Source organism: Oncorhynchus masou, chromosome 31, assembly GCF_036934945.1.
Source record: "Oncorhynchus masou masou isolate Uvic2021 chromosome 31, UVic_Omas_1.1, whole genome shotgun sequence".
Classification (NCBI taxonomy): Eukaryota; Metazoa; Chordata; class Actinopteri; order Salmoniformes; family Salmonidae; genus Oncorhynchus; species Oncorhynchus masou.
This window is the reverse complement of record NC_088242.1, coordinates 100,558,862-100,570,774: the sequence shown is the minus strand read 5'-3', so window position 1 is coordinate 100,570,774 and position 11,913 is coordinate 100,558,862. Positions and strand designations below refer to the sequence as shown.

Below are 11,913 nucleotides of genomic sequence, written 5' to 3'. Positions count from 1 at the left end.
CAGACTAGTAAACAATGATGACCCACCGACACCAACAGACTAGTAAACAATGATGACCCACCAACAGACTAGTAAACAATGATGACCCACCAAAACCAGAAGGACCTTGAGTCACTTCCTCATCTGGAGGATGACCAGTAGTTTAGATCAGAAGGACCTTAATGGAAAGGCCAAAAATAGAAGGGAAGGAGACCTTTAAGTGCATGACAAAGTGTCTAACCTTCCCTCATTTTTTTTATCACTTGAAGTCATTGAGCAGACCCTCTTATCCTCCTCACCCTCCTCTACCTGCTCACCTCATCAATGAGTTTCCGGGCGTTAGCAGTGGTGTAGTCCCCAGAGAAGAACACAAACAGACAGGACTCGTCACTCTCCTTGCGTCTGCCTCCTTTGGTCATGGGTACAATGCTGCGGGATGCCTCAGCTGAGATCCGGACTGATTTAAACTCTGACTCCGGGTCAGGGGCTGGAACATGGTCCAACACCACAGTGTCCTCAGGCAGCAGGCTCCAGTTGGTCTCCCCTGAGACGGGCGTGAAGTCATGGACGTTGCTCCAGTTGTTGTTGAAGATGCTGAGGCCTGCGTCCTTGAAGTGGAAGGCCAGCTCGGGGTAGTAGTACTGGAAGCAGCCGAACTTCATCCCCGTGGACGCCTCGATGATGGGCTGAGTGGCGCAACACAGGAACACCTCCATCTTCTTACAGTCCCTGGTCCTGAACTGCTGGCAGGCCACCACACACTTGATGTCCTTACAGTCCCTGAAGAACACACTGCCCTTCACTGGCCCCATAACGATGCAGCAGTTAGTGCAGTCGTCGATGGTGATGGTGGCGGAGTGGTCCAACACGAAGATCTTACAGTTGTCACAGTCCTGGATGACAAACTGCTGTCCGTTCAGCTTGCCTGGCAGACGGCCCACTGTGGCGTCCTTCAGCCCCGTTAGCATGAAGTCCTTCGGGTCAACCTGCATAGAGACAGACATTAGTTCCTTCGGGTCAACCTGCATAGAGACAGACATTAGTTCCTTCGGGTCAACCTGCATAGAGACAGACATTAGTTCCTTAGGATCAACCTGCATAGAGACAGACATTAGTTCCTTAGGGTCAATCTGCACAGAGACAGACATTAGTTCCTTAGGGTCAATCTGCATAGAGACAGACATTAGTTCCTTAGGATCAACCTGCATAGAGACAGACATTAGTTCCTTAGGGTCAATCTGCATAGAGACAGACATTAGTTCCTTAGGGTCAATCTGCATAGAGACAGACATTAGTTCCTTAGGATCAATCTGCATAGAGACAGACATTAGTTCCTTAGGATCAACCTGCATAGAGAAAGACATTAGTTCCTTAGGATCAACCTGCATAGAGACAGACATTAGTTCCTTAGGATCAACCTGCATAGAGACAGACATTAGTTCCTTAGGGTCAATCTGCATAGAGACAGACATTAGTTCCTTATGGTCAATCTGCATAGAGACAGACATTAGTTCCTTAGGATCAACCTGCATAGAGACAGACATTAGTTCCTTAGGGCAGTGGTTCTTAAACTTTTTCAGCCCGGGACCCAAAAGAGAAATGTGTTTTCCTGGGACCCAAGCTTAGGAAAAGATGAAACCATACGTAAATATCGGTACATTTCATTACCCTTATGCCTAAAACAAATGCAATATAGACAAAAACATTAAATATTTGTCTAAATATAGGTTCATTTACCCCCATTAAAAACACTATTACATATCTGTCTTGGTTGTTAATGTTGCTGTTAAAATACAATAAATCATGTTTCCTTCTGAACTGGAATAAACAGATTCATCTGTGTTCAATAACAGAACAAAGGCTTTATGATGGTGCAACACTAAGTAACATTACAGATGAAAAATGCAGGCCTCCTGCATATCCTAATGTATAAATTATGGTTAAAATAAAGTCTAGGTTGGAAATGTTGCTGTCAAAATACATATGTTTTATTCTGAACTGGATTGATCACATCACATCACACACCAAATGAGAGGTCTGTGGCTGGTTCAAGTTCTCAACAAGCAGGTCTATTCTGGGCTCAGTTTGACAGTTTAACACTGAGGTCATACTCAGCAATGACACCGTTTCTGTACTTGAGAACCCTGCCGTCGGGGACTGTATGTGGTGCCAAACTGGATCAGAACAGCTACTGCTTTCTCAGTCAGGCAGGAGACCACTTCCTGCTGTAGAACCCAGAACTGTGCGAGTGTGTTTGAAGCAAGATGCTTTTTGAGACAGTTTATTCTAGTTCAGAATAACAATTATTACTTGCATGTTAACAAACAGTTCCAACCGAGACTAGTTTTCAACAATAATTTCTACAGTAAGATGTAAAGTGGGCATGATCATGTTTCATCTGTACTGTTACTTAGGGTTGCACTATCAGTAGCTAGCTAGCTTGCTTTGGCTATCATTAGCTATAACGTGTACAAGGCCAGGTTTTTTTTTTAAAGAGAAACTCACAGCTACTACTATGAGAGTTAGTACTCCCATATGCCTGCTGATCATCACCTGTTATAAAAATCACAACAATGTCTTTGTTACGAATCCCTTTGGCCCGGCAGTCAAGGGGGGGGGGGTATCGAGACCCGTAACATAACTCATGCAAAGTGTAAGTGACAAAGAAACGGGGAGAACGAAATAACCACAGACAACTAAATTACTGTTAAACACTCATGGTTTATTAGAAAACACACGGTAATGGGGGGAGCAGGAAAAGGGGCTGAGCTGGACCCAAGGAAAGAAACAATAAGTATCCAAAAACAGCCCTAAGCCAGACTAGTCTACTTCACCAGCAGCTAACCAACTAACTAACTAACTAACTAACTAACTAAAAACACCCCTAAACCAGACTAGCCTACTTCACCAACAGCTAACCAACTAACCAAAAACACCCCTAAACCAGACTAGCCTACTTCACCAACAGCTAACCAACTAACCAAAAACACCCCTAAACCAGACTAGTCTACTTCACCAGCAGCTAACCAACTAACCAAAAACACCCCTAAACCAGACTAGCCTACTTCACCAACAGCTAACCAACTAACTAACTAAAAACACCCCTAAACCAGACTAGCCTACTTCACCAACAGCTAACCAACTAACTAACTAACTAAAAACACCCCTAAACCAGACTAGCCTACTTCACCAACAGCTAACCAACTAACTAACTAAAAACACCCCTAAACCAGACTAGCCTACTTCACCAATAGCTAACCAAAAACACCCCTAAGCCAGACTAGTCTACTTCACCAACAGCTAACCAACTAACCAAAAATACCCCTAAACCAGACTAGCCTACTTCACCAACAGCTAACTAACCAAAAACACCCCTAAAGTTCTAACTAGTGTTTTATACAAAGTATTCCTATGGGTAGTGTATGCCCATGGGCGACTTATCGTGGTACCTCCTCTTCCAACTGTCAAACAAACACCATAACACAAACCAATACTCACAGGTGGGGACAAAGTGACACGTAGATGCCAAAAACCAAATAAGAGATCTCCAGACAGACGGCATTGACAGAGAGATCTACAGACAGACGGCATTGACAGAGAGATCTACAGACAGACGGCATTGACAGAGAGATCTCCAGACAGACGGCATTGACAGAGAGATCTACAGACAGATGGCATTGACAGAGAGATCTACAGACAGACGGCATTGACAGACGGCATTGACAGAGAGATCTCCAGACAGACGGCATTGACAGAGAGATCTACAGACAGATGGCATTGACAGAGAGATCTACAGACAGACGGCATCGACAGAGAGATTGAGCTCTAGAGCAAACAACAGACAGGGTTTTTAAACCAAGGGAAAGGGAATGTGATTGGGTAATGGAAACAGGAGGAGGTGTGTCTTCTGATTAGCGACTGATTGGGTATGATGATTGCCACCTGTGAGGAGGGGAGAAGGAGGGAAATACACACAGAACACCTGTATCAGTAACAGTCTTTGCTAGTCGACCTACTTTTCCCCAGTCGGAAGCACTGCTTGCTGAAGCACCCTGCCCTGTTCTGAAAGACCTTCCTGGGTTTACCGTCATGCTGTGGGTGTTTGGTCAGGACGTGGTGTTTTATTCATTTTGTTCGCTTTGAGAGACTCATTACTAACGTTAAGCACTTCCCCATACAAAACACATTGTGGGAGCTCCTTGTTACTTCTCAAAGTTTGTATTAAAAAGAGAGAAACTCATCACTGTATTTGTGTTTCATGACAATTGAGCTCAGTCAGAACTTGTAGCTAGCATGAGTCCAGTTGATGACAGCGGTGAGTGGGAATGATAAGTCAGTGGCTGGCAGCACATCATCTGCTGCTGAACGACAGCACATCATCATCATCTGCTGCTGAACGACAGCACATCATCATCATCAGCTGCTGAACGACAGCACATCATCATCATCTGCTGCTGAACGACAGCACATCATCATCATCTGCTGAACGACAGCACATCATCATCATCTGCTGCTGAACGACAGCACATCATCATCATCAGCTGCTGAACGACAGCACATCATCATCATCTGCTGCTGAACGACAGCACATCATCATCATCTGCTGCTGAACGACAGCACATCATCATCATCTGCTGCTGAACGACAGCACATCATCATCATCTGCTGCTGAACGACAGCACATCATCATCATCTGCTGCTGAACGACAGCACATCATCATCATCTGCTGCTGAACGACAGCACATCATCATCTGCTGCTGAACGACAGCACATCATCATCATCATCTGCTGCTGAACGACAGCACATCATCATCATCATCTGCTGCACGACAGCACATCATCATCATCATCATCTGCTGCTGAACGACAGCACATCATCAGCTGCTGCTGAAAGACAGCACATCATCATCATCTGCTGCTGAACGACAGCACATCATCATCAGCTGCTGCTGAACGACAGCGCTGCGTCGTGTGTCGCGGAGTGATCTACAACAAAACTGCAGGAAAATGATCCGGTAAACCGCGAAGCAGAAGGGCATCTCCCTCTACCGCAGCTGCCAAACTGAGCAGAGACCGCTGCTAGGCAGAGTGCGCAGACGCACTTGGCCAAATCAATTCCAGTAAATTATGAAATAATCATACATTTACTCTGACACATCGCGACCCATGCATTAAGAAAGGCTGCCATGGGGTCATTGAGCAGAAGCTCTTTTCCAGTGCGACCCTGGGTAAAGCGTCTTGCTCAAGGGTCCATAACATTTTTTACCTAGTCGGTTCGTGGATTCGAACCAGCCACCTTTCGGTTACTGCCCAACGCTCTTAATCGCTACATTACAAACCACAAAAAGGCGAACAGTAGTAGATAAATGGCAAGCTGGTTAAATAAAAGAGTGCTTTTGGAACTTTCAGACTACCATTATTTTGGGAAAATAGGGACGACACCATTTTAAATCAGGATAAACTATTATTTCTAATGAGTTTACCAATTTCTGGTAGCTAAAACGTCAAAACAAAAAAAAACTTATGGAACTGAGGTCGTCCCATTGTTTCCAGTAGGGGAAATATAGGTATGTTTGTTTTACATAATATCTCGCAATGTGTATATTTGAATTTTACAAGTCGGACACCATTGTAATCATGAAGCTCCTCTTTCTAATTGTGTAATGCTGGGCAGCGTACTCCGTTGTCATCAAACGCTAGCCCCGAAATACTTGTTTCCCTTGGAACGCTGAGCTCCCCCTTGTTTTCTTATAGAGAGGCATGCTGGTATATTTCGCAATATATATATACCCTTATAATCAGGATAATCACCCTTATAATCAGGATAATCATCTCTTTCTAATGACACAAGATTGAGTAAACAGCGTACTCTGCTTTCATCGATCGCTCGACCAGAAATAGTCAAGTTACAATTAGTTTCCGACTTCCTCTTATACAGACATAAGCACACTTGGCACCATCGAGGTGCGGCTGTTTACTTTCTACACGAGTTGTTATTTTTCAGTTTCTTTCTATGAACAGACTAGTGGTCAAATAAAAAAATGTATAATTTGTTTGGTGCCATTTAGGGAAATGGAATTCTAAGGATCATTCCAGTCAGAAGAGACTCAGCGAAGGTTAGTTTTAATTCATTTGCTATTGCCTGGCGCTAGAGTTCGTTCTCAACCGTTTTTCAGCCTTGGGTGAATTGACTCGTTCGATCCCTAACCATGCATGCATCCTCAGCGATCCCCCCTGGTCATACATACATGCATCCTCGCCGCTAGTCTCCCTGGCCATGCATGCATCATCTCCATACCTTTTCACGTTTGTCCCAGCTGTATTGTTTAGGTGGGTCCTCTGTTGTATTGCTGCAGAGGTCAATGTTGTTGGCGTTGCTGCTGTTCGCCGTATCTTCCACCGTTTTCGGAGTAGGTTCCTTTTCGGGTGATTTTCTCTTGGATTTTTTGGAGAACCAGCAACCCATTTTGTCCTTTTAACAATAAACCAATCAAACGTGTATAGGAAAATATGATAATAGTCTGTCCCCAGAAGATTTATCGCCTACTTTGTATAACATGTACAGGTATTTCGGTCTTCTTGCCTCCTCGGTTTCTGGCTTCTTATCACGTACTCATAAACATGTCTTTCGTTTGAGCTTCCCTTTTCCTTACACAGTTCCACAGCCAATCAATACTTTGCAATCCGTTACTTAGTAACAGCGAATCACAGTACAACAACAGTCTGGGAGGGGCAACGTGGACAATGTCAGCCAATCAAATCAGTGTTCTGCTTTTTGGGAGCTGGGCGTTGTTTTAGCCGCGCTCAGTATGCAGGGTGGTAAACAGTGAGGGGTTTCGATTATCTGGCCCGGTTTACCGCCGGTGAGAGGGGTTCAATCGGTGAAAGGTGATTGCATTCCTTTTGGAACCGGCTGCCTCCCGGGCACGAGCAAGGTAACGGTTCAAACCCCAAAACGAAATAATCTCAAAACAAATGTCTCGTAGTCTAAACTAGATTAAGCATGTGGAGTAATGACTAAAATGGTGTTTTCACATGCAAAAGTGATTGTTTTGGATAATTACGTTTAATCTGCCTCAAATTAAAACTAGTTAAAACATTCGAATGTATATGTTATATAAAATATAAAGTGTATGTTTCTGGACGATGGACCATGCTGCCCTGTTGACAACATGATTGATTGGCGCAGATTATTGTTTGTTCGACATGAGAATAATGCTTTTTTTTCTGTTCACGTCACCGGGCCATAGACCCGTACACCGCGGCTCAGGTTAATAGAACTCTGTCAGATGTATATAAATCATTGGTGATAAAAAAATAAACATTCGTCCAAATATCGTACATTCTATAAAGTAAAACATTGTTAATACAATTTTACGTTTCTGTTTGTTTGTTGTAATGTCGGATTTTGACACGTGATGATGCATCATGCAATGCAGTCTGTTAAACTCTTTCCTGACGTACTATCCATGGGTGGATCAGTTATGGTATAACTTTATGTGTCAAACAAAACAACATGCTTATTAGCTAACAATTTAAGCTACTTGTCCATTCTGATTATAGGCTGCGGCCTATGTATACACACTCACTGTAACACAACGGGACGTGCTGCTGCTTCTGAACTAAGGTGTATAACCACATAGCTTTTGAACCTCTGATCATCACGATAAAACAAACGTTAATTCATGCTCCAGTCACAAACAACTAGGCTATTCTGTCTATCTGAACATTTCACATGATCATTTGGGATGGAGGCCTGTTTGAGATTTACAAGAGAACAAACAGGCTTGCAGCATGTTTCCGACACCTCCTGCTGTATTGTGTCTGTACAGGCTACCACATGTTCTGGATATGACCACATTTAGTTATTTTTATCGCTTTGGTACTATTTTTCACAAGTATGTGGTAAAATTTCACCCGATCATCAAAAACTGAAAGCACATTTTCAATTGACTAAGTACAACACACAAAATCACACAGTAACTTTCTCACCAAACCTAATGAGTGTTTCATCTAGAAATACCTTTCATATGAAGTAATTGCCTTTCACAGTGCAATGCTCACAATACCTTTCATATGATTCTCTTCTCATTTGTTTGAATACATTTGACCATCACTTAATCCAACTGTGCTTAATGGTTAATCATTTAACCATTTGGTAAACCTATAGATTTTAAACATTTTTTTTCTACTATATATGGATTTTGAGAACTAGAGAAATAAAGTGTGTGTGTGTAAAGTATAAACATTTAAATGACATGCACTGTATGATACATGATAGCCATACATAATGACTACTTGTTATTGATAATTGATTTCACATGGTGGTAACCACAATTGGTCACCATATATTCAATCTCTCCCAGTCTGCTGTCCCCACTTGCTTCAAAATGTCCACCATTGTCCCTGTTCCCAAGAAAGCGAAGGCAACTGAACTAAATGACTATCGCCCCATTGCACTCACTTCTGTCATCATGAAGTGCTTACAGAGGCTTTTTAAGGTTCATATCACCTCCACCCTACCTGATACCTTAGACCCACTCCAATTTGTTTACCGGCCCAATAGATCCACAGACGATGCAATCGCCATCACCCTGCTCACTGCCCTGTCCCATCTGGACAAGAGGCATACCTATGTAAGAGTGCTGTTCATTGACTATAGCTCAGCCTTCAACACCATAGTACCCTCCAAGCACATCATTAAGCTCGTGGCCCTGGGTCTGAACCCCGCCCTGTGCAACTGGGTCCTGGACTTTCTGATGGGCCGCCCCCAGGTGGTGAAGGTAGGAAAGAACACCTCCACTTCACTGATCCTCAACACAGGGGCCACACAGGGGTGTGTGCTCAGCCCCCTCCTGTACTCCCTGTTCACCCATGACTGCGTGGCCAAGCACGCCTCCAACTCAATCATTAAGTTTGCAGACGACACAACAGTATTGGGCCTGACTACCAACAATGACGAGACACCCTACAGGGAGGGGGTGATGGCCCTGGCGAAGTGGTGCCTGGAAAGAAACCTCCCTCAACATCAACAAAACGAAGGAGCTGATCGTGGACTTCAGGAAACAGCAGAGGGAGCATGCCCCTATCCACATCGAAGGGACAGCAAGTTCCTTGGCATACCCTGGGGCGGCAGGGTAGCCGAGTGGTTTGAGCGTTGGACTAGTAACCGAAAGGTTGCAAGTTCAAATCCCCGAGCTGACAAGGTACAAATCTGTCATTCTGCCCCTGAACTGGCAGTTAACCCACTGTTCCCAGGCCATCATTGAAAATACGAATTTGTTCTTAACTGACTTGCCTAGTAAAATAAAGATAAAATAAAAAAGTACACATCACTGACAATCTGAAATGGTCCACCCACACAGTCAACCTCAATAGCCTGAGGAACACTGCCTTCCCTCCAGGACACCTACATCACCCGATGTCACAGGAAGGCCAAAAAGATCATCAAGGACATCAACCACCCGAGCCACGGCCTGTTCACCCCGCTATCATCCAGAAGGCGAGGTCAGTACAGATGCATCAAAGCAGAGACCGAGAGACTGAAAAACAGCTTCTATCTCAAGGCCATCAGACTGTTAGCCACCACTAGGCAGCTTCCACCCGGTTAATCAACCCTGTACCTTAGAGGCAGCTGCCCTACACCAGAGGGTGGGAGGCAGATTGCAGGGAACTGTTTTGTCTAAGGAAGTCCAGGCCATTGTCGTTGACCATGTGGTAAACAGAGGCCTTACCATGGCAGGGGCTACCAGATTAGTGACCAGGGATGTTCTCTTGATAAGTGTGTGAATTGGACCCTTTTCCTGTCGAAATGTAACGTGTCATTTTGGGTGTCAGGGAAAATGTATGGAGTAAAAAGTACATAATTTTCTTTAGGAATGTAGTGAAGTAAAAGTAAAAGTTGCCAAAATATAAATAGTTAAGTAAAGTACAGACACCCAAAAACTACTTAAGTACTTTTACTTAATTACTGTACACAACTGATTACACCACTGATGGGTACATTATATTAGGTAACATCCAGACCAGAAAGTGAAAAAACAAGATACAATACAGCAATGACACCACTTACTTAAAAGAACACACAGAACTACAGTAAACTTAACTACAGTAAACTTAACTGAGGCATACACTCATTGGACTGGATACTTCGTTCCAGCTACCTACTGCTTATTCAGCCCTAAATCTGATGAGTTGTCATTTTCTAAAGGAAAACATCCTCTAAGAAGAAATGACAAAAGGAAATCTAAATTTCCTGTTTTGTGACGTGGTGGAACTGTCAAGGACTAGGATTAGGCAGTTTGATAAGCTACAAAACAATAGTGAAGTCTCGTGAAAATATGTCTGGATTAAATTGATGAGTATGAGTTTATTTATTCTTCTCCCTATTAAACCCAAATGAACCGTGGGGATTTTGATTTTCATTCAAGGGGACTCTACAACTTTAGCTGTCGTGTGTCCTCAGAAAGGTGCAGTGTTCCTTTAAAACGTTGAACTACAGTTCAGGGTTTCTCTGCTCTAAGCTGTGTTCATAACTCAATGGGAAAGTGGTAATTACCAGTTGTGAAGTTGTAAATATGAGTTGAGTACATTACCATTTTGAACTTGGAAAAACCATCAAACATGGAGGTCATTAGAAGGCTTGTGAATGTTTTACTCGTTTTTGCCCATAAAAAGTATATCTAGAGCTGCTTTCACTTTCTAAATCAAAATGAAGATGAACAGAATCAATTTTGATCAATTTGTATGTTGTTCTTTCCATAAACAACAACTGCTGAAGATGCCGCCATACTTGCTGGGTTTTTTTTGTTGACAAATGATGTCAGAAAGGTGCAAGTCAAGTAGGAAACAAAGGTGCAAGTCAAGTAGGAAACACAGGATGATATGCCGCGTTCAAGACAACTGGGAACCCAAAGAAAAACTAGCTCCGACTGAGAAGAATGGTTTTGAACTGTAACAGTAACTTGGAATTCCAAGTCGGAAACTCGGCGGTGTCATCCTAGAGCTCCGACTTACCGACCGGAAGATCAGTAAATTCATGATTTTACCTCAGTTTTATTCAGAGTTCCCAGTTGTCGTGAAAAAACCAATAGAGCTTCCCTTGCCTGACAGGTTTCCTGACAACTCATCCTGAATTTAATTATGCTGCTCTATCGATCGCGCCACACACCAGTCTGGACCTACCATCCTAGAAGTAGTTTTTGCTGACTTCAAAATGACCTGATTCATGATTCGTGAAGGCCAGCCCTGGTCCAACCCATCAGTTTCTGGAACCAATCAGAACGGGTTGAACGTGTTCGCATTTGAGAAGTTGTCGAGGAGGAAGCAAAAATGTGGATGGGTAGCCAGGCAAGAGTTCCCCACTAGTACCAGTTGGTGGGGCTTTCAAATGTTTTTTTTCCAGTCGTATGCTCGTATTTATGAAATTACGAGATGTTGTGAATGCAGCAAAATTTGGGTTGATGACTAGTAAAAATGTTTTGGCAGTAATCAACCATGTTTTACTAGTCATCTAGTCATCTAGTCATCAACCATGTTTTACTAGTCATCTAGTCATCAACCATGTTTTACTAGTCATCTAGTCATCAACCATGTTTTACTAGTCATCTAGTCATCAACCATGTTTTACTAGTCATCTAGTCATCAACCATGTTTTACTTGTCATCTAGTCATCTAGTCATCAACCATGTTTTACTAGTCATCTAGTCATCTAGTCATCAACCATGTTTTACTAGTCATCTAGTCATCAACCATGTTTTACTAGTCATCTAGTCATCTAGTCATCAACCATGTTTTACTAGTCATCTAGTCATCTAGTCATCAACCATGTTTTACTAGTCATCTAGTCATCAACCATGTTTTACTAGTCATCTAGTCATCTAGTCATCTAGTCATCAACCATGTTTTACTAGTCATCTAGTCATCTAGTCATC

At 43.0% G+C, this 11,913-nt stretch overlaps 2 protein-coding genes across 2 annotated transcripts in view; one reads left to right on the top strand and one right to left on the bottom strand.

The window, feature by feature from the left end:
• Positions 1-11,913, top strand: part of chst7 (carbohydrate (N-acetylglucosamine 6-O) sulfotransferase 7) — a 205,363-nt gene that overhangs the window by 9,396 nt on the left and 184,054 nt on the right. The gene's annotated exons all lie outside the window — the stretch shown is intronic.
• On the bottom strand, positions 192-6,623 carry LOC135525355 (protein XRP2-like). Its single transcript, XM_064953058.1, has 2 exons — positions 6,279-6,623; positions 192-965 (listed from the first exon to the last, which is right to left on the bottom strand). Exons 1-2 carry the CDS (start codon positions 6,444-6,446, stop codon positions 285-287), a joined length of 849 nt encoding a protein of 282 aa, XP_064809130.1. The 5' UTR covers positions 6,447-6,623; the 3' UTR covers positions 192-284.

Bases quoted from the DNA above. Each gene is read 5' to 3' on its own strand.
- LOC135525355 (XM_064953058.1), bottom strand. From the start codon at position 6,446: ATGGGTTGCTGGTTCTCCAAAAAATCCAAGAGAAAATCACCCGAAAAG. The intron at 966-6,278 runs GTATGGAGATGA...GTCTCTATGCAG, and splicing joins GCTGGGACAAACGTGAAAAG to GTTGACCCGAAGGACTTCAT.